Source organism: Macrotis lagotis, chromosome 3, assembly GCF_037893015.1.
Source record: "Macrotis lagotis isolate mMagLag1 chromosome 3, bilby.v1.9.chrom.fasta, whole genome shotgun sequence".
Taxonomy (NCBI): Eukaryota; Metazoa; Chordata; class Mammalia; order Peramelemorphia; family Peramelidae; genus Macrotis; species Macrotis lagotis.
The window spans coordinates 285058834-285081803 of NC_133660.1; the positions used below are offsets into that span (position 1 = coordinate 285058834).

General features: G+C 39.7%; 1 protein-coding gene and 1 long non-coding RNA gene across 3 annotated transcripts in view; one reads left to right on the top strand and one right to left on the bottom strand.

The window, feature by feature from the left end:
* The first annotated feature begins 1525 nt into the window (after positions 1-1525).
* Positions 1526-9396, top strand: LOC141518860 (phospholipase A and acyltransferase 3-like). 2 transcript variants are annotated; one of them, XM_074231227.1, is made up of 5 exons: positions 1526-1612; positions 2170-2244; positions 5011-5113; positions 5607-5875; positions 8929-9396. In XM_074231227.1, exons 2-5 carry the CDS (start codon positions 2239-2241, stop codon positions 9025-9027), a joined length of 477 nt encoding a protein of 158 aa, XP_074087328.1. In that variant the 5' UTR covers positions 1526-1612; positions 2170-2238; the 3' UTR covers positions 9028-9396. The 2 variants fall into 2 exon arrangements, with proteins under 2 accessions (XP_074087328.1, XP_074087327.1); XM_074231226.1 differs by lacking the exon at positions 1526-1612 and having other exon boundaries at positions 2069-2244; positions 8929-9395.
* Positions 7864-22970, bottom strand: part of LOC141518861 (uncharacterized) — a 30766-nt gene continuing 15659 nt past the window's right edge. The window contains exons 2-4 of the long non-coding RNA XR_012477294.1: positions 9320-9546; positions 8546-8623; positions 7864-8153 (exon numbers count right to left, since the gene is read on the bottom strand). This is a non-coding gene — a long non-coding RNA (uncharacterized LOC141518861). The remainder of the gene's footprint in view (positions 8154-8545; positions 8624-9319; positions 9547-22970) is intronic.

Here is a 22970-nt window from a genome sequence, read left to right on the forward strand (position 1 = left end):
AACAAACAAACAAATAAATAAAAAAGACATAAAAGAACAGGGGTTGTGGTTACCCATCAGTTTTCTTGAAAACGATCCAGGGGTCAAAATGGTCTACAAACTCCATATAAGTCCATAGTCAGATAAGATGGGACAGCCAAGGATTGAGGAGCTGGCAAAAATAGAACTGTTCTTGTCCCACTGTGTCACCTTTTCTGATCAGGGTCCATCTGGAGTACTGTCTGTCATCTGGAGCACTGTAGATTGTCCAGAGGAGGGCACTGAGGATAATGATAGGCATTGGGATCTCCCCTCACGAAGATCAGTTGGGATATATATCATGACCTAGTGACTAGGTGTCTTTACTTGAATTCAGGAAGATGTGAGTTCAAATCTTCCCTCCCACACTTACTAATTGTGTGACAATTGGGCAGACTATTGAACCACTCTTGAGTCTTAGTTGCCCCTTTTAAAGATGGCAATGACAATGCCTATCACTCTTTTTTTTGGCGAGGTGGTGGGGTTAAGTGACTTGCCCAAGGTCATACAGTGAGGTAATTATTAAGTGTCTGAGGTCACATTTGAACTTAGGTCCTCCTGACTCCAGGACCAGTGCTCCATCCATTGTGCCACTTAGCTACCTCAGCCTATCACTCTTAAATCACAAAGTTGTGGTGGTTTGTGAGATCCTAGTCTGTGAATCACATTATTTAACACCAGTCAGGACAAGCCACTTCCCCTCCCTGGGCCTTGGTTTCCTCATCTGTCAAATGTAGAGGTTGGCAAGTCCCTTTGGGTTCTAGGCTTATAGATGACCATGATCATCCTTCCTTTCCCTTGAAGACCTGGGCATAGCCAGCCTGGACAGGAGACAACTCAGGGCCACCGATAAGGACCCTTTCAAGGTCTGAAAGGACCATCATGGAGGTAGGAGTGCCATACTTGCTTGGTTTGTTCCCAAGAGCAGAATTAGGTATAGTCTGAGGAGCCTGAAATAGACTGGATATCAGGGTGATCCAGGAGATCTGCCCAACAGCTCAAAAGGCTGCTTCAGTAGGTGATGAGCTCCCCATCCCCCAAGGTCATCAAGTCAAGACCAAATGACCTCTCACCAAAGCTGTTTACAAAGGAGGTTTCACAAGATTCCAAAATAAAGGGGATTAAACTCTTGGGGGGGGGGGCGGCGGATCTTAAAGCAGAGCTGAGAGTCACTGAGGAATCCAGGACAGTGTTTAATGCTGAAGAATTTTGGAAGATGATCAGCCCTGCTAGACTGCTAGGTGTGCAATCTTAGTGATGTCCAGATGTTTTATAGTGAGGAAGCCCAGAGCCAACCCTTCCCAGGGCCTGGGTCCAGAGGAGGGCAGCCTGTGACTAACTTGGAAGTTTCCAGCCTAGCTTACTCCCCAAGTGAAGAGCCACTTCCTGGCCCCACCAGCACGGGGCCCTCTGAGCTGTCCCTGAGGTGAGTTTCAATTTAGGATTCTATTCTGTGCTTTTTGGTCGGGGCGGAGTTAGGATGTTCACACCCACAGATGTGTGCTGGGCCCTCCTCTCCTTTCTGGAAGACTTCCTGCCTAATGGGGTGATTCATGCTATTCCCATATCATCAGTCAGAGCCCAAGAAGCACAGGTGAGAAGACCAATATTGAATGTATTTTGTGTGTGTGTGTGTGTGTGTGTGTGTGTGTGTGTGTGAGATGGGGTTGTGACTTGTGTTTGTGTGGTGTGTTTGTACTCTGGGTACTTAAGAGGACTGCTTTAGATGAATGATCTTTGGAATTGGAACAGGTAGAGGAAATGTGCAGGAGATGGCACCTATGTCATCACTCCATACCACTCAATGGTGTCCAGCCCCAACTAAGGGAGGTGTCCACTTCCCTGCTCCTGCTCACCTGCTGTGGGGAGGAGTCTTATCCAGAGAGTCCTTTCTGGTGGAATGTGTGGACGTCAGCAGGTTTCCTTGGTGCTGATAGCTGGACCTCTCTTTTCAGTGATCAGTCAAGTCCAATCAAAGATTGAGGATCACTCTGCTTCCTGCCCAATGGGAGTAGGAAGGGGAGGGATGAAGAACAGTTGCTCTTAAAAAAGGGTTCGATTCAGAGTCCACTCATCAGCTCCCCTGACCCCATTTGCCACCTGTTATTGCTTCCTATTAAAGACCCTAGAATTTCTTGCCATTTCTCTTAGCAATAACAGCCAAGGAGGTGCCATCTGGTGCCTGAGGTGCCTGAGGATTCTGACTTGCAGAGGGCAGAAATGCAGGTAGGTAATTGGTAAATATTTGTAACAACAGGATGGATTTGTGCTTTTAGGTGGGGACTTGAGGGGTGAGTGGCTCAGGGTTTAAGGACAATACTCTCTTCAGGATTCTCAGGCCCCACTTTGGGAGTGAGTTAGGCAGATATTCAGTGGTGGCTTCCAACAAGATACAGATTCTATCCATTATTCTGAGAAAGTATTGAGAATTCACTTGTGGGGTGGTTTGGAGGAAAAAAAGAGGAATAAAAACTGCATAAAGCCAGTGCTAGCAGAAAGACAGAGATCCTGGCTTTGTTGTTATTTTAGTACAGCTTGTCTCTGAGACCGACAAGTGTCATTCCAAATGCCTCAGGATCTATTTTGGACTGTCTTGGTAACTCACTTGGTGATAGAATTTCAGAACCTTTCAGGTTTCAATTTTGCTTTTCCTGGGGTATATGTATAAAAAGAGTTTGTAACTTACGTTTGGAAAAAAAGACTTTCTTATTCATAAATACAAGACAGGACATGAGAGTTGGGGGGGGGGGCAGAGAAAGATCAAGAACCAAAAGGGAGCAGGAAGCCACTGAGCTTAGCCCCTCCCCATTACAGTGACTTGAGATTTTGCCAGGGTCACACAGCTTAACTTTGTTGAGTCTTTTATCATTTTTCTTTCATGTTTATTTACCGTTTTCATTTCTGTTGAGTCTTCTGTTTGAATCTCAGATTTTCTATTGAATTCTGGTCTTTTCATCAGGAATACTTTAAAATCCTCTATTTCATTAAATATCCATTCTTTCCCCTGAAGGATTATACTTAGTTTCACTGAGGTTATTCTTGGTTCTAATCCTAGTTCCTTTGCCTTCTAGAATGTCATATTCCAAAGTCTCCTCAATATCTGAATTGTTTCTTTCTGGCTACTTGCAATATTTTCTCCTTGATGTGGGAGCTCTGAAATTTGGCTATAACATCTCTAAGAGTTGTTATATTGGAATTTCTTTAAGGAAATTATTGGTAGATACATTCAATTTCTGTTTTATCCTCTGTATCAGAAACATCAAGGCACTTTTCCTTTATAATTTCCTGAAGATGATATCTAGAATCTTTTTTTATAATGGCTTTCAGATAGTCTAGTAATTCTATTTTTTTTTTTGCTTTTTTGCAGGGAAATGGGGTTAAGTGACTTGGCTAAGGTCACATAGCTAGGTAATTATTAAGTGTATGAGGTCGGATTTGAACTCAGGTACTCCTGACTCCAGAGCTGGTGCTCTATCCATTATGCCACCTAGCTGCCCCTATTTTTTTTTTTTTTTTGTTAGGTTAGACATGAAGTTTTATTCTCTAGGATTTAGCATTATCCTACAGGTAGAGGTCATTCTGGTAATGACCTCCCCAAGTTGAGGAAGATCAGAACATTTATCCAATAGTAAGGGAAAGGGAATAGAATAAATGACAAGAGTAGACAAAACCTTAAACTTCCCTGAAAACTTTCTATTATTTGATATCAAAGAGAATCATCTTTCTACAATAATTCGATTTTCTGTCACCTGAAGGAGATAACATTTTAAAATGAGTTTAAATACCAGGAAAGCAGGACAAGAACTCTTTTCCAAGCCTAAAGAAGGACACAATTCTTTCCTGGATTAAAGAGGGCAGGCCCAATCTTCCTTTCAAAGTCTAAAGTAGGGTAGCTGGGTGGTGCAGTGGATAGAGCACTGGCCTTGGAATCAGGAGTAGAGGAGTTCAAGTTTAACTTCAGACACTTGCCACTCATTAGCTGTGTGACCTTGGGCAAGTCACTTGGGCAAGTGACCTTGACAAGTGGACCCAGATGGTTTTGGAGGAGACAGTGAGGCTGACCACCTAGTCCCCCTCACTCAGATCTAATTAATGTGTTGTCATGGCATTCCATCCCTGATGTCATGGTCTTCTTTGAGAATAAAGGATAAATACCAAAGGAGGGCACATTCTATTCCTCTCAATAGCTAAGAAAATCAACCTTTGACCAGGAATATAGTTGTAAAATCTTATAGTAATTATTATTTCATGCTCCTGTTTTCAGAGTTAGTTCCGAGTGGGTCTGCAAGTTTTTGATGTTTCTAAGGTGTGAGAAAGTTGTAGTCACTGCTCTTCTGGTCTGCTCTGGTCTTTACTAAGGAAGGACTCCTACCCCCTATGCAGCCCCAAAAGCCTGGTCCTGAAGCTGTGAGCAGGACCTCTGCTCCCTTGGAATCAATCCCAAGCAGGGTTCTCTGCCTTGGAATTGTAATCCAGAGCTGCCTATTGGCAATAACATTGCCAATCAGAGCCAGCTTCACCCAGTATCAGCAATGAATGCCTTAGACTCTCTTTCTGACTAGCTGTCTGACACCCCCCTACCCCCTTCCTGTGTTTGGGCTAGGAGCTCCTAGAACTATTGCTGTTGTTACAGCTGCTCTTGCTCTTGCCCACTCCACTGTCACAGATCTCCTCTGAAGACCTCTGAAGTTGTCGTAGATTGCAAAAATGGCACTCCCTGATTTTTCTATAATTTGTTATTCCATAATTTGATTTGAGGCATTATTTTACATTGGTTTGGAAGGCAATGTTGGGAGACTTCAGCTGTATCTTCACCTATACTCCACCATCTTGGTTCCTAATATGTCATATCACTTTTAAGTCTTGTCTTGTATAGGTTCAACAGCACTGGTTCCTTTAATGGCCTGTCTCAAACCCCTTAGAACATACTTTCTCATCTTTCTCCTAGTCCTAATGCAGCTTCTAACCTGACTTTGGTTTGTGGTTTTATAGCCAGAGCCCAAGCCGGGAGACCTGATTGAGATTTTCAGACCATTGTACTGTCATTGGGCTGTTTATGTGGGTGATGGTTATGTTGTCCACCTGGCGCCTCCAGGTAAGGAGCACCCTGGCTTTGTGAGGTTCTATGTATTGGGGAGGGATCAGCTTCCAGAAGGTTAAATGATGAAGTGATTGTGAAGAAGAGTTTCTATTTACAGATGACAGATTTATATTTGATTAGTGAAGCCACTTGGATGGATTTCAAATTTGTTTTTGGGAGACAGTGAGATCATCTCACACCTGGTCCTTTTGTGATACTTTCACAGTCAGGGGATTGGAGGGGATCCCTGAGTCTACCTCTGGGTGGGATTACTTAAAATGACTTCCTGGGGTAATATGTCTTTTCCTTTTCTCTCCTTCCTTCCTTCCTTCCTTCCTTCCTTCCTTCCTTCCTTCCTTCCTTCCTTCCTTCCTTCCTTCCTTCCTTCCTTCCTTCCTTCCTTCCTTCCTTCCTCCCTTCCTCCCTTCCCCCCTTCCTCTCTCCCTCCCTCTCTCCTCCCCCTCCTTTTTTTTTCTTTCATTGCTTCTTTTTTCTTTCTTTCCAAAAGGTGAATATTTTGGGGCTGGTGCCTCCAGCATCATGTCAGCCCTGACAGATAGAGCCATAGTAAAGAAGGAGCTGCTCTGTAAGGTGGCTGGGAATGACAAGTACCGGGTGAATAACAAACATGATGACAAGTACCCTCCACTGCCACCCAGCAAGATTGTCCGGAGGGCTTTGGAGGAAGTGGGGAAGGAGGTTCTCTACAGCCTGACCAGTGAGAACTGTGAACACTTTGTGAATGAACTGAGATATGGAATCCCTCGAAGTGACCAGGTTTGTCCATCCCACCCCCCACACCCTAGTGAAGGTCTCCAAGCTGGGGGAAGGGGCATGAGCACCGTGTCTAGGAGGTGAAGGCTTGTCTGCCTCCTCCTGCTCATGGACCTTCTTCCTACAAGGTCTGTTTTCCTATCTGAGGACACCCTCCCTGCTTCCCCCCATATGAAAGGCTGATTGTAAAACTGTACATTTCTTTGACCTATGCAAGTGAACGGAAACCACAACTTGCTGAATGCCAGATATTGTGTTAACAGAAAGGCAAAAAAAAGCTCATATTTTTCACTTTTGATACAAGTAATTTGGTTTTCTACTTTCTTTTTCAATCAAATTAATGAAAGGTTTGTCTATTTTATTGGTTTTTTCATAAAACTAACTCTTGTTTCTATTTATTACTTCAATAGTTTTCTTGCTTTCAGTTTTATTAATTTCTCCTTTACATTTTAGAATTTCTAATTTGATATTTAATTGTAGTTTTTAAATTTATTTTTTCTTTAATGTTTTTAGTTGCATGCTTAATTCATTGATTTCCTTTCTCTATTTTATTCATGTAAGCATTTAGAGGTATTATATATCTCCTAATAACTTCTTTGGCTGTATCCCCTAAGTTTCGGTATGTTGTCTTGTTATTGTCATTATCTAGGATGAAATCATTAATCCTGTCCATAATTTATTGTTTGATCCAACCATTCTTTTTTTTTTTTAATTTTGTTGGTTAAGGCAATGGGGTTACGGTGACTTGCCCAAGGTCACACACACACAGCTAGGTAATTGTTAAGTGTCTGAAGCCGGATTTGAACTCAGGTCCTCCTGAATCCAGGGCTGATGCTCTCTCCACTGCATTACCTAGTTGCCCTGATCCACTCATTCTTTAAAATGAGGTTATTTGGTTTCCAATTAGTTTTAGGTCTATTTCTCCATGGCCTGTTATTGCAGGTGATTTTTATTGCCTCATGTCTGAAAAGGAAGTATTTCCTATTTCTGCCTTTCACATTTGATTATGAGGTTTTATGCTCTGGTTTTTGTGTAAGTGCCAAGTATTGTAGAAAAAGGGGTAAATTTCTTTCTTTCCTCATTCAATTTTCTTCAAAGGTCTATCAAATCTAGGCTTTCTATTTATCTCCTTAACTTCCATCTTATTTATTATATGGTTAGATTTATCTAATTCTGAGAGAGGGAAGGTCTCCCACCAGTAGAGTTTTGTTATGTATGTTTTCCTGTAACTCATTCAGTTTTTCCTCTAAAAATTTGGATGCTACACTGCTTGGTGCATGCATATTTGTATTGAAATTACCTTATTGTCTATGGTACCATTTAGGAGGATATAGTTTCCCTCCTTATCTCTTTTAATTAGATCTATTTCTGCAGCTGCTTTGTTTGAGATAAGGATTGCTACCCCTGCCTTTTTCACTTCAGCTGAAGCATATTTTGCTCCAACCTTTTACCTTTTCTCTGTATGTATCACTCTGCTTCAAGTCAGTTTCTTGTAAGCATCATATTGTAGATTCAGGTTTTAATCTACTCTGTTATTTGTTTATGTTTTATGGGGGGAGTTCATCCCATTCACATTCAAAGTTATAATTACTAACTTTATTGCCCTCTAAAGTATCTCCCCATCATTTGTATTTTTCCCTTATTTCCCCCTTAGCCCTATTCCCAAGTAGTTTGCTTTGGAATACCACTTCTTCAGTGTGTTTTCCCCCTTCTATCCAACTCCCTTCCCCTTTCTTTCCCTTTTCCCTTTACCCCTTCTTCCTTTCCTTTCTTCTGTTAATTCCTCTTTTCCTCCCCCCCTTCCCCTTTCACCTCTTAATACTTGAAAGTTAAAATAAGTTTCTAATCTCCACTGAAACATACTCATATGGAAATACTTAGCCTACTTCCACATGTATAATTGATATCATCTTAATGCACTTTAGGGTTTGAGTGGTGCATGAATGCACAAGAAAGACTCAGGACTCAAGATGCAAAGTTATAAGGGTCATATAAGTTTTATTATGCAATTGCAAGATTATTGCATGCATCCTTATTGCATCCTTAGGGGATAAGCAGCTAGCTGGTAAAAAGACTGATGCTTATTTAAGAAAACAGGGTATGGTGTGCAGGCTGGGAAAGGGATGGAGAATGGGGCAGGCATGGTTTAAAGGATCATGTCAGAATGCCCAAGGATAATGAGCTCATTTTTGGGTAACAGTCTGTTATCTTGTTGGTTTCTAGCTTCTACCTCCCAGTCTTTGTAGGCCCCTCTTGGCGGTAGGTCGGGTGTTTTGTTGAGCTGAAAGACACAGGGTACCCAAGATAGTTATTAGCAACTAAAGGTCTGCTGGAAGGAGAACTGTTCTCAGAGACTGTAGCAAGCTTTTTCCCAGGGATGTTGTAATATCATTTTTGTATAATCAACTTTCTCAGGTTACACAAGATCAGTATAGAAAGGCTGAATCTAACCACTTGTTCTCTGCTTAGGATTTCCATAGCATCAATATTACTTACTTTCTTGATTGGTGAGGGAGGGAGAAAATTTAAAACTCCCATTTTTTTTTAAAGAATGCTAATAAATAAAGAAAATTTTGAATATATTTAAAAATAGCTTTCTATTTTCTATTTTCATGGGATGCCCTGTCTGTGAAGATCATCCTATCTAGATTGTCCCAGGAAACCCCTACTTACCTTTGAGAGTCTGGTAGACCCTCATGTTTCACTTGTCCATCATCCCTGCTTCTTGCCTGAAGGGGTTGGTTGAGAAGCCTGGGAGGGGGAGGGGAGGTCGACAGAAATGGGTGAGTTTTAGCGTCATGGTAGGTAGTTACAAGGTTAAAATGGAAAGATTCCTACATCCCCGCAGTCCCTGTTTTGTTTGGTTTATCCATTTACTGACCATCCCCCACTGCCCTCTTTGTATTTGCCTGAAAGGTCCCTGTGTTATGTCCTTGGAAGTACTGATTCTTTACTTTCACCAAGAGCTAAATCTAAGTTTGCCAGGGCAAAGCATATGGTTGGAATGGAGGGCATCAGGTTTCTCTAATGACCCCAATGTTCCTCTCTGTTCACAGGTCAGAGATGTCCTTGTGGGAGCTGGGATAGTTGGTGGTTTGGCTGCTGTGGGTATCATTGGTATGATGCTTTCAAGAAACAGACGGCAAAAGCAATGACAGTCATCCAAGTTATGGTAGCTTAGCTGCAACATGAGTTACATTGTTTGTGCATCACCTTATCACTTTTAATAAAATAAAATTCTTTTATTACCAAAAAAGATCCACTGGTGAAAAGCCCAGGATGAGTTTGCTCCAGATTTTTCCTCATGGTTTAGACTAAAATGTGAATTATCTCCCATAAATCTTTCCTGGTACAATGGTGGCCCAATCTCTCCTTTGTCCTACTTGGAGGAAAAGAAAACCACTCTGCAGTTAGTACGGCATCCTCTCTAATCACAAATGTACTTACCGATCAGTCCTCTAATCCCTGTAGCCCTCTAGTCATCTGAGAGAGAATGGAATAGAGACCCAACTTGCCCAAGGTCACACAGCATGAAAGGCTCAGAGCTGGTTTCATTCAGGTTTTTAGTAGGAAATCAAGTACCCTTTTCACAATGCCCAGCTGCTTCTTGGTGTTCTTGGAAACAGAATGAGGACATTGCCTTTTTTGCCTTGAAGACTAGAATGACTTGCTTTCTACAAAGAAAGACATCAAAATTAAATGCCTATTATACCAGTAAAAATTACAAATAAATAGTATTAAGTCTGACTTTATAGAATTATGGTGTCAGGGAGGGGCTGAGGGAAAGAAGGGAAACTAAAGTGATCAGTTCTGTTGGAGCTTGAGATACGTCCTTTCTAGGTGATGGGGGTCTGGAATCTATCTATCCATATCCACTGGTCATGTCCAGTATAACGGTTATCCCTAGACTTCCTATGGCTAACCATTGAGAATGGAAGGAGTGAAGATGCATCTTGAGGACCCCGTGCGTGTGGGTGTGTCAATCTCTTTCCACCTGACCAGAGCCCCTTCAACTCTCCCATGGCCTTAGTACCTCAGTGCCGGGTGACTTCATTAGAGCCATTCTCAGTTAATCTTAGAAACAGGATGAAGATGGGAAAAAAGTCTTTTGTTCCTCCTATATGATCCAAGGAATGTCAGAGGATTCTTGTATTTCAAAGGACAAATCTGCCTGAAATTCATCATTAGAGATTGATTGCTCTAAATTAAAACATGTCAAATACAGGAATTCTCCTCTATCCCCCAAATTGTAAAGGTACAGATAATATTTCGTTTGTATGCTCTTTTCATCTTTGTCTCAGATTCAGAATAGCCAAATACCCAAATGGGGTACAAGAAAGTCTGGGTGGTGGCTACCAAGCAGGTAAGAAGAGCTGTCAGCAGTATAGGTTGTTGCTAGGAAAAGGTGACTTAGGTTGGAGGGGAGTGGAGGGAGCTGGTAGGGAGATACTGAAGAATGGACCTGGGGGAGGAAAGAGAGCAAGCGACAAGCCCTTTGATGGTACATGAAGCTAGAATCCATTGGGTTTGGGAGAGTCACCTTTCTCACTGGTGGTCTACAAAGGGTATAGGAACAATGATGGAACCTAGACTATGAGTTGGAAGTGTCAGTTTGATCACCTACTGTATGACCTTGGGCATGTCATTTGATCTTTGAAAAGTACTGTATTTCCCCATGTATAAGATGCACCTTAACTTTGGGAACCAAAATTTGAAAAAATATATCACATAAAGTTATTGAACTCAAGTTTAGTTCATCATAAAATTCCTACAACACCTCATTGCTGTCAAAACTCCTGAGCTTGTTCTCATCTGTATTTGATGATCAATCACTGTCTTAGGAGAGGCTCTGCCTGCTCTCCTACCTGTGCTCTGGTCTGTGGTTGACCACAAGCACTTCCTGGGCAAGTCTGGTACATAGATGCATGCTTAATCCATTCTGTTCCATGCACCCAAAGCACCCATTGTGTCTTATTTGGAAATCAATCACTTTTTCATCAGCAATTTTTCTTGCCTCCTACTGAACCATCTTTATGGACACAGGAATTCAAATGGCCTTTTGCTCTTCAATCTATCTGTTCAAATCCCCCTTGAAATCAGGCCATTCTGTTGCCTTGCTTCTCATGACCTTTTTCTGCTAGGGTGTTTCCAGGAGGGTTTCTTCTTCCAGGAGCCATTCTTGAATTGGTTTCTTAATGGGAGGAGGACCACACATGTTCAGCAGCACAATTTCTATTCACTTTTGCAAACTGGGTCACTTTGAACTTGAATTTAGCACTGGAAGAAAATCTTTTCTGAGCCATTTCTGGGCAGAACGTGGCAAATGAAATAATATACTGGTGCCAAATGTGTAACAATGAGCACAAAGAAAAGTGCAAAAAAGTGGGAAATGCAGGTAAAAAAATCTACAACCACTGTATAAGCTGCTGCCAGTTTTTAGACCCCAAAGTTTTTGAAGAAGGATGCATTTTATACATGGGGAAATTCAGTATAAATATTTTCTGGAAAAGGGATTTTTGTTTCTTAATAAAACTTTACCTGATTTTCATTTAGGTCAGGATAAGAGAAGTAATATTTGTGTGTGTATTTAAAAAAGTATTTCCTGCCCGGTCAGTTGGCTTAGGCATTAGGCATCCAAGGCTTTAGCAATGAGAGTAGGTATTCAGGATTTGAGAAGACTTCAGTCTCAGGTGGTTTGTGAAATAGCACAGGCTTCAGATAAGTCTTTTCAGTTGTCTGAACTATAATTTTCTGAAAGGGATGGGATTATTTGGGAAGCTGGAAATGGCTGAATTTATGCATACTTAGGTTGTAAGATTGGAAGGAACTGAGGAAGTCAGTGAGAAGGGAGAAGTTCGGATGAGGAGCTTCAATGTTTTCTCCAAGCATCTTTTCCCCAAGGAAATGTGGTGAGACCAAATGGAAAGGATTGAGGCACCCCCCCCCCCCGAAAACCACTGGAATGTCCAACTATCATGGACTTAGGTCTGCAAAATTTGGGGAGAACTGAGGCCCTGAATACACTTAAGACCATCCTCCTGCTCATGGGAGCATACTTCCCAAAGTTCAGGCAGGACATCTTCAGCACTTCATCAATGATGCTGACATCATCATCATCATCGTAATAATAATAATAATAATAATAATAATAATAATAAAAATGATAATGTCAGAAGCAGGACTTCCCAGGCTATTGTGTGAGTCCTATTTGGGGAGGAGACAAGGAAGAAAAAAGACAAAAAGAATGTGACACAAGAGAAAAAAGAGACAACTTTCAATGCTGGGAGCCAAACAAAGGAGATGAGGGTTTTCCCACAGAAGAGGAGCTCTTTTTGTTCTACAGTGAGACTCAGGGTAGAAGGGGGTTCTTTCTGGGTTGGGTCTCCAGGCTTCTCCTAGGAACACCTCCTAAGCCTCTTCAACCTGGATGCCTACAGGTGAAGGCCTGAGGACAGCACTGCTAAGGATAGTGATGGTTTTTTTTTTTTAGTTTTTTGTAAGGCAAAATGAGGTTAAGTGGCTTGCCCAAGGCCACACAGCTAGGTAATTACTAAGTGTCTGAGAGTGGATTTGAACCCAGGTACTCCTGACTCCAAGGTCGGTGCTTTATCCACTATGCCACCTAGCCGCCCCAGTAATGTTTTCTTAAAAGATTCATCCACAAGCTCTTTGTCTAGAAGTGGAGATGGGCTTCTCATAGAGTGAGAGCAACTGATGATGGCCTGTGAGCTCTATTACTCTTCATGGAATGTCAAAAGTCAGCATTTATTATGTACCTACTGTGTTCCATACACTGTATTATGCATTTTGAATTTATCTCATTTGACCCCCTCATCTACCTGGGAAGTAGGTGATTTCTAAACTTCTGCAGCTGAGGAATCTGAGGTAGACAATACCTCTAGGTCACATAGGTAGTGAGTATCTGAGTTTGGATTTGAATTCAGGTTTTCCTAACTCCAGGTCCAGCACTCTCTCCACTTTACTTAAAGTCACAAGACTGGAACTGGTGCTCCAGAACAAAGGTTGCCTTTTAAAATGATGCATAGAGGGGTGCTGCCCTCCAAAACTCTAAGGTATTTCAGGTTGGAGAGGGAACTACCACTGAAGGCTGTCAGGATGCCTCATTTAGCAAAACAATCTTATTGCAAAAGCAGGATTGGTCCCCTGGAATTTAAGGTTTTTATTGACATAAACACTTCTTTAACCCTGAGAGGACTTCACCAGAAATTATCCCAAGGATTCTAGTACATGGGGTTGCTGGGGAAAAAGGGTTCAGTCAGTCAATATCTAGAAAGGGGCTCCTCCCTGTCAGGCCCTGTGCTTAATGTTGAGGAGACAAAGAAAGGCAAAAGACCCTTCTCCCAAGGAGCTCCCAGTCTGATGAGGAAGACATCATGACAATAACTGCAGAAAAACAGGATCTAGACTGGAAACCAGCAACACTGGGAAGGCAGCAGAATGAAGGGGAATCAGAGGAGGCTTCTTGGAGAAGGTGGGCTTTTAGTTGGGACTTGAAGCCAGGGAAGCAGAAATGAGGAGGGGGAGCACTCCAAGCATAGACAGGGGATGTTGGAGAAGATGTCAGGAGTAGGGGGGATTCAGACATCAAATAGGTGAGCAACAAGGTTCACAGGCAAGGAACATGTGGTCCATGGACAATCTCAGCATCTCCTTCCTGGGAGTTCTGTGTCTGGTCTTCAGACTGTCCTTCAGGAAGTGTAGCTCAAAGGACTGGTTCTACTGCCCAATCCTCGGAGGACACTTCTCTGGGCCACAAGGGGCCTCTTCTTTCTATAGCCTTTTGCAAATGCTTCCCCTGCTGATGGCTAGCCCCACTGTGGTGGCCATGACACTGTCTCTGGTCACTTTGGATGTTGGGGCAAAGGAGAGTAACTCTGTCCTCCCAAGCTGACAAAATCACCAATACTTGAAGCTCACCTTCATCATCAATCATCAATACTACTCACCAAAAGGTATATAGAGAAACTGAGGAAGCCTGAAAAGATACGAAATGCAAGACACTTTAAAGTATTTTCTCAAAACAAACAAGTCTTTGAATTATTAAGTGTACATATTCCCTTCCCCACACAGCTCAGTCATCTGAGGGGACAGTGACCAGGAGAAAATAAAAAACAATCAGAAAAGGAGAGAGAGGAGAGAAAGAAAGCATGGTGGGGGAGTGGGGAGGTGAGAGAAGCAGCAAAGAAACTGTTTTTCTTTTAAGCTTCTAAATTTTAAGAATTGAGGATTTTGAAAAATTGAGAAATCGCTCTACTAGAATCCATGCATGAAACAGAAATCCCAATACTGAAACCAGAGAAAGACAAAACAGGGGAACAAAACAGGAAGCCATTCTCCTGAAGGGTTTTAAATGAAATTCTATCAAATTACAGCAATTGATACAAGAAATCATTCATCATCATGAGATTTATGTCAGGGATGCAACGTCATAATCATAAAAAAACCTCAAACTTCTGAAGCCTGTGATTATTTGGATAGTTCATAAAAAGTCTGACAAAACGCAATACTCTGTAATGATAAAGTAAAGAACAAAAACATCCTCTACAAAAGCTAGCATAGAGGGACCTTTTCTAATATCATAAAAAGCATCTATCTAAACCAAAAGTAAGTATCATATGCAATGAGGATACTCTAGAACATTTTCCAGCAAATATAGAATGGAAGCAAGGAGGCTTACTCTTCTCTCTAATATTTCATATAGTAAGATCATGGGATATAGTAATATCCTAATATCCTATGTATTATGTGGGAGAAAGGAGGATCAGTTTGCCCTACTCCCCAAGAAATAATAATCAAACCAAGTATGTGAAGAAGTGTTTATTATAGTTCTTGCAAGTAGTAGATGGGGAAACTCTACAGAGTTCTCCATACTTTACAGAAAGAAAAGGGAGTTTATGGTTCAACCCTACTCTTCCCATCAGGGCCAAGACTGGTCCAGGCTTCTCCAGGTTATAACTCTCTCTGTCTTCCCCTTACATGTACGCCCTTGATATATAACCCCACCGTGGTCATGCCTTCACATATATAACATGTTATTATAATGAACTTTAAGCTCCTCCTTGGGTGGAGAAGTCAATATGAAGTTAATAGAACATGCACTTAGGGCACTGTGACTGGAGCATGAACTGGTAGGTTCAAACCAGACAGTGCTGGTTTGAGTTTTCTGCTTCAAAAACTCTGGTCTCAAATCGTTAAGCTTTCAGAGTTGGACAGGCTTATCAGTTACTTTAACTTTCTTTGACCAACTCCTTATTTGGGAGTATCTGTGGAAAAAGAACTTTGTCTGGTAAGGGATCCCTTACCTTACAATTCCCTTCTTTTCTTTTAATATAGATTCTACTTCCACATCTTTGACCCATTTTCCCTTGCCTGTTCAGACCTTTCCAACATTAAATCCCTCGTTGTCACTGCTTGGGTCACCCATTTCCTTCAAGACTGTCATCTTACCACCCTTCCCCCAATTATATGAATTTCCCCCGTATTTTGTATAGTACTTTGTACAATTCACATGATTAACTGTATGAGACAAGGTATGCAAAAGGGAGGGAATTTAATCCACTTAAAAGGCAAAACCAATTTTCCCAGGAGGTATCAAAAGAACTGACCCATGTCTGGACTGGGACATATCTTCCTAATATTTCCAGTTATATCCTTTATGACTTGCCCATTGTCATCTATTTTCATACAACATTTGGAGAGGCTGGGTTTCCCCTATATTCCAGTTATACATAAACTTATTTTCTAGTTTCCTCTCTTCCCTGTTTATCTCTAAGGCACAGACTTCTTTCCTCTGTTTCTCATAACTGATGTAGAAACAAAAACTAATCACCCAGTATTCATTGTTACATCTTTCTTCAGTTTCTCAAATTTAGTTAACAATTTTTCACTTTCCTTCTCGTGCAATATCTTTTTATTTGCATTGTATTTCAATAAGTAAGTAAAGGTTTTTTCTTGCTCACACTGTCCTGGTAAGGGCAGGAAACAAACATGAGATCTATCTTGAAGTATGGACAACACATTCACAGAATCAAGGGGAAAGTGGGGCAGTGCCCTTTGATTAAATAACCCCTTTAAAGAAATGCAAGATATAGATGAACTTGCTAATTTTTCTTTCTTCTGGAGACTTCTGATGTCCTTTTGTATCTTCAGAGTCTATCCTTCCAAAAGTCCTTTCCAGTTTGGGTGACTTGTAAGAGATCTTTTCTAGTAAAAGCATTTTTTTTCTATTAAAGATTTTATTTATTTTGAGTTTTACAATTTTCCCCCCATCTCACTTCTCTTCCCCACCCCCCACAGAAAGTAATCTGTCAGTCTTTACATTGTTTCCATGTTGTACATTGATCCAAATTGAGTGTGATGAGAGAGAAATCATATCCTTAAGGAAGAAACATCAAGTACAAGAGATAACAAGCTCAGAGAATAAGCTAGCAGTTTTTTCCCTAATTAAAGGTAATAGTCCTTGAACTTTGATTAAACTCTGTTGTGTCATATGTATTCCAGGCTAAGAGCTATGAAGGGTTAACACAGAAATAGTTATGCGCTTTAACCAGCAAGATGTACTTCAGAGCTTAGATAAGGGAGTAGCTGCATGTCTGAGCTAACAAGGTGTATTCCCAGGCTCAGATAGATAGCTCATTCTGAGATAATTACCTTCTGCATTCTGTTTATCAAAACACTGTTTGGTTCACAAAACAATCACCTAAGACATACACAAGGATATGCATGTGAAAAAAATGCTTGCTAAAACGCTTATGTAATTGGTTACGTAAATGTAGAGTATAAAAGTATGTATCCTGTGATCAATAAACAAACCAGCTTATGCATCATATTGATGTTGGCCTGAGTTCCCTCCTCTGGACTCGACAAAACTCCATGGTTCTTTATCTGGATACAGATGGCATTCTCCATTGCAGACAGCCCTAAATTGTCCCTGATTGTTGCACTTATGAAATGAGTGAGTCCATCAAGGTTGATCATCACCCCCATGTTGCTGTTAGGATGTACAGTGTTTTTCTGGTTCTGCTCATCTCGTTTAGCATCAGTTCATGCAAATCCCTCCAGGCTTCCCTGAGTTCCCATCCCTTGTGGTTTCTAATAGAACAATAGTGTTCTATGACATACATAGACCACAGTTTGCTAAGCCATTCCCCAACTGAAGGACATTCAAAGAATTTCCAATTCTTTGCCACCACAAACAGAGTTGCTATGAATTTTTTGTACAAGTAATGTTTTTTACCCTTTTCCATCATCCCTTCAGGATATAGATGCAGTAGTGGTATTTCTGGATCAAAGGGGATGCACATTTTTGTTGCCCTTTGGGCGTAGCTCCAAATTGCTCTCCAGAAAGGTTGGATGAGTTCACAGCTCCACTAACAGTGTAATAGTGTCCCAGATTTCCCATAACCCTTCCAACAATGATCATTATCCTTTCTGGTCATATGGGCCAGTCTGAGAGGTATGAGGTGGTACCTCACAGAAGCTTAAATTTTAAAAGCATTTTTTAACACAGCATTTTAATCAGATTAAAACTTATTTTCATCATGAAAATAAAACTTTAGTTTCTTAGATTTTGAGAATTTATTCTTTGACTTGCCTACTGTTATTTTAATATACACAGAAAATTTAGTTATAAATAAATAGGAATTAACTTGGTTTTGCTTTTTGACATTATTTTACTTCTATTCTTCCATAAAGGTTCCATTACAAATGTGAATTCACCGAAGATTGCCACATTACCTTGAGCTTGTGACATATGCATATTTACAAATGAAATAATTTTAACTTTTTGCTATTATTAAAATAATGACTCAACTTTTTCTCTTCAAAATATTTCTAAATAGACCACAGGCAGGGGTGGCTAGGTGACGCAGTGGATAAAGCATCCACCCTGGAGTCAGGAGTACCTGGGTTCAAATCAGGTCTCAGACACTTAATAATCACCTAGCTGTGTGGCCTTGGGCAAGTCACTTAAACCCATTTGCCTTGCAAAAAACCCCTCCTAAAAATATAAATAGACCACAGGCTATCCTTCTTCTGATCTACTTAGTTGACTCATATTGCTTTTGTAAAAGTAGCTCAAGAATTTCTTATTGTTTTACTCGAATGTCCCCTTAGCATTAAAAGGAATTCTGATGGAAGTGAATAGCTGCTAATAGATGCCAAGGCTTCACACTAGCCTACCTGGCTATTAGAATTTAGATAACTGTAGGCCAAATGACTTCAAATTTCTATGCCTGATTTTAATATTGCTCACCTGACATGATCATAGCAATTTGCCATAAAGATCAGGCACATCACAGGTAAAATCATATTTATTTTATGTCAGTTTCCAGGAGATCACATAGGTGGCCAAGGTAGACTTGAAATCTGTCAGGTGAGACATTTTCCAAATGTCATGTTTGGGAAACCAAGTCAGAAAGAGTCCATACTCGGAACTTGTTGATAATCATCTTTCAAATCTTATCCCAATGAGCTTGTCACCTGCAGTGTCCAACCCCCATTACGTTTCTGGCTTCTATCGACTATAATGTCTCCCCCTCCCAGTATGTCCTTTGCTGATCGTTTGTTGGAGTCAGTCACAGAATACTGTCAATTTAACAGTCCCGTAAGATCTTAGATAGTAAACTTCAAATAATCAGATCTTTAGGTGAGTTCAGCTTACAAAGATTAAATATCAATTAAAATCTCATATTAGAATCAGTAAGAAGTTAGCTGAGGGGAAAAAAAAATCTCAATTTATCCCTATTGCACAGGTGTTTTTACTTCAAAGTAAACATCAAAAGATTTGAGTGTATAACTATAACAATCCCAATTTACATCTAGAAAGATTCTGTAAGAACAATTTTCTCTATCAATATGTCCAGTTATTCTCCATATTCAAATAGACACAAACAACAAACCATTGCTTTCATAATTCTTTTTTTTTTTTTTTTTGCTAGGCAATGGGGTTAAGTGGCTTGCCCAAGGCCACACAGCTAGGTGATTATTAAGTGTCTGAGACTGGATTTGAACCCAGGTACTCCTGACTCCAGGGCCGGTGCTTTATCCCCCGTGCCACCTAGCTGTCTCAACCCCTTATTTTCAATAAGTACAAGGACTGCTAAGAGGCATGCCATGGGGTACATGACTATAGAAATGCACCAGTGGACCTCTGGTCACCTTGAGGAAACTGGATTGTCTCAACACCATAATTTTTAATTTCACAAATATTTAGTTTATTTGAGAATCTGTCCTCGGTTAATAATTCTAGCTGTTATATTTACTAATATTTCTTAATATGATATGCATTTTTAATCAAAATTATGCATTTTATAAATTTGACCCTCACATTCTTTTAATACTCTAACATGAGCTAGACCCTAAAAACTTAAGATCAGATGATAATCTGCAACTAATCATCAATTCCACATTAGTCTCTTAAAAGGCTAAAAGAATAGAAGGAGGATTCACATTTTAGACCATTTGTTTTAGTTGGACTGAGACCAGGATAAACTAAAATTGCCCCTGAATTCATAAACAGAGTCTGAGTTTTAACATTCAGAGTTACATTTTTCTCCCCAAGCATTCACTATTTCTGTGGTTCATTATTTCTCAGACAGTTTCCTGTTGGAGATTTTGCATAGGTAGCAGTCTGCTGTTATGATTTTAATTTTACATTAATTTTCACAACTTAATTCAATTCAATTCTGGATTCTATAATCCCAGAAAGATCACATAACTTAGTTTTTGATTTACTATTCTTATATGATTTTTCAAACTTAGCCATAACTTCTTCAAATCCTTCCTACAGTCAAGTCCCTTAAAATCCACTTTACAAATTTCTTCTTTTTATTATTTCTAATGTCCTGCACAACCATATTTCAGCCTATTCACTCCACTGAATATTTCTTTTTTCTGAGTTTAGTCCATATTGTTCTTAAGCAGATCCAATGACTTATTTAAAACCTTACTTTTACAATTATGTGAGCCTTTATTGCCGATCACGATTTTACTCATCACTGTATGATTCCCTCTCTCTTAATTTGTCACAAATGAAATATTCCCTTTATAAAATACATTTTTAATCCCTTAAACTATTTACAACCCCACAACAAAACATTTTCAAATTACTTTATCAATTTTTATGGTGAGGTTCAGGCATTAATTTATAGTAAGAATCCCAGTCTTCACAGTCCACTTTCCCATTTAACAGTATAACATCTTTGAAAAACAGCCATTCAAAAGTGCTGCTCCATACAGTGTCCCCAGCCCAGAGCAGGTCCAAGCTGACCTTTAGGTATGAAGCCAAGAGGGAGACAGAAGAGGGGGAGGGGGAAACTTCCCTCTGTGCTCAATCCCCTCAATACTCAGTGCTCTGATGGGTGGAGTCTTTCTCTTCGATCCCCAAACTTGCAGAATTTAAAACTTAAACAAATTTTACCTTGGAGAAAAAAATGAAAAGAAAAGGGGAATAGAAGCTAAAATTGACTAGTCAGAATACAGAAATATAACAAAAAGCTGTAAATAGTCAATCAAGACAAAGAGACAGCCAGGTCCAGATGGATTTACGAGTGAATTCTGTCAAACATTTAAGAAACAATTAATTCCTATTCTACATAAACTATTTAAAAAAATATGAATGAATTCTGCCAAATTCCTTTGATGACACCAAGGTGGTGTTGATACCTTAACCAGGAAGAACCAAAGCAGATAAAAAAAATTATAGACCAAGCTCCCTAATGAACACTGATGCAAAAAACCTTAAAATTGAAATTTTAGCGAAGAGATTACAGCCAGTTATTACTAGGATAATATATCATGATCAGGTAGCATTACCAGGCAGGCAGGGTTGGTTCAATATTAGGAAAATACAACATAATTGAATATATCAATAACAAAAGCAACATAAAGCATATCATTATCTCAATAGATGCTGAAAAAGCTTTTGATAAAATACAACTATTAAAAATACTAGAGGGGCCAGCTGGGTGATGCAGTGGATAGAGCACTGTCCCTGGAGTTGGGAGGAATTGAGTTCATATCTGGCCTGACACTTAATAATTATCTAGCTCTGTGATCTTGGGCAAGTCACTTAGCCCCATTGCCAACTCCCCCCTCCAAAAAATCCATTAGAGAGTATAGGAATAAATGGATTTTTCCTGAAAATAATAAGCAGTATCCATTTAAAACTATCAGCAATTATTATGTGTAATGGGGGTGAACTAGGAGCATTTCCATTAAGATCAAGGCTGAAACAAGGATACCCATTATCACCATTACTATTCAAAATAATATTAGAAATGTTAGCTTTAAATAATGAGAAGAAAAATGACTGAAGGAGAATTGACAATGAGGAAGCAAAGCTTTCACTCTTTGCAGATGATGAGATGTTAGACTTAGAGAACCCAAGAGAATCATCTAAAAAAAACTACCTGAAACAATTAACAAATTCAGCAAAGTAGCAGGATATAAAAGAAACCGACATAAATCAACAGTATTTCTAAATATGAACAACAAAGCCCATGAGCCAGAGATAGAAAGAGAAATTCCATTTAAAGTAACTGCAGGGGTGGCTAGGTGGCACAGTGGATAGAGTACTGACCCTGGAGTCAGGAGTACCTGAATTCAAATCCGGCCTCAGACACATAATAATTACCTAGTTGTGTGTGGCCTTGGGCAAGCCACTTAACTCCATTGCCTTGCCAAAAAAACCACTTTAAAAAAAATAAAGTAACTGCAGACAACATTAAACACTTGGGGATCTACCTTTCAAGACAAGCTCAAAAGCTGTAAAAATACAATTGCAAAGCACTTTTCACACAAATAAAGTCAGATCTAAACAATTGGAAAAATGTCAATTGCTCATGGTTAGGTTGAACTAATATAATAAAAATGACAATTCTACCTAAATTAAATTGCTTATTCAGTGCCATACCAATCAAACTACCAAATAATTATTTTGCCTAGCTAGAAAAAATTAGGAACAAAATTCATCAGGAGCAACAAAAGATCAAGAAGACATAGAGAGACAAAGACACACAATTTTAAACAAATGCATAAAAATACATTTCATCCATCCATCTTCTGAATTTTTTTTATCCTTAATCCTAGTCCATATGTAATTATCTGTAATTTCCCTCAGAATTCTCATTCCCCATCTCAGGACTTTTCTTCCGAAGGTCCCGCAGGACTGACCTCACCTGAGATTGTCTTTAGAGTTCTCTGATGCTCCCTCTAACTAAGGACTGGTTTTTCACCCTAAGATGCTAGCTAGACCTAAGGCAGCAATTAGCCCTGATGTTGACCTACCTCATCCAACATCTTGACTACCAGTTTCACTCTCTTCCTTTCACTATCATTTGCTCACTCTTTTGGGAAAAACTTTTTGGCTGTCAAGGAGTGGTCAGAGAAGAAAGCAAGGTCTGCTCAGGTAGAGTGGGAATGCTCTTCCCTGAGATTCTCTCTGCAAGACCTCCTTCCATATAAAATAGAGAATAAGACTAGAGAAAGGAATTAAAGAAGGAAAGATAGGTAAAGAGGAGAAAAATAACTATCCCTGTCTGCTTATTTTAAGAAGGTTTACTTGTGAAATCTGCAAAATTGACAAAAATACTGAGACAATAACCTCAGTAAAATTCCAGTTTACAAAATCCTCAAAAATGAATAACATTTTTATATAAGAAAATACAAGATGCAAAAAACAGTAAGGAAAATCCCACTCCAAATTAACTACAAAACGTATAAAATATCTAGGTTCAGTGTACCAAAGCTCACAAAAGGTTTGTGTAAATTGAATTACAAAGTGCTCCTTAAAAAAAATTAAACTCCTTAAACAGCAGGAGGGTTGATCAGTGTTCAAGGCTAGGTTGTGCTAATGTAATAATTATGACAATACTATCAAAATTAATTTACCCTTTCAAAGTTATGCCAAACAAATGACGAGAGGATATTTTACAGATCTCGAAAAAATAAGAAGAAAATTCATTTGGAAGACAAAAGATCTATAATATCAAGGGAAATGATGAAATGAAATTAGAAGTAAGGGGAAATATCACTTCTGGACCTCAAACTGTATTATAAAGAAGCAGTTCTCACAAGC

What these genes read in the sequence shown, in the direction of transcription:
- LOC141518860 (XM_074231227.1), top strand. An exon ending in TGTCCACCTGGCGCCTCCAG is followed by an intron (nt 5,114 to 5,606) that starts GTAAGGAGCACC and finishes TCTTTCCAAAAG; the next exon opens with GTGAATATTTTGGGGCTGGT. An exon ending in GAATCCCTCGAAGTGACCAG is followed by an intron (nt 5,876 to 8,928) that starts GTTTGTCCATCC and finishes CTCTGTTCACAG; the next exon opens with GTCAGAGATGTCCTTGTGGG.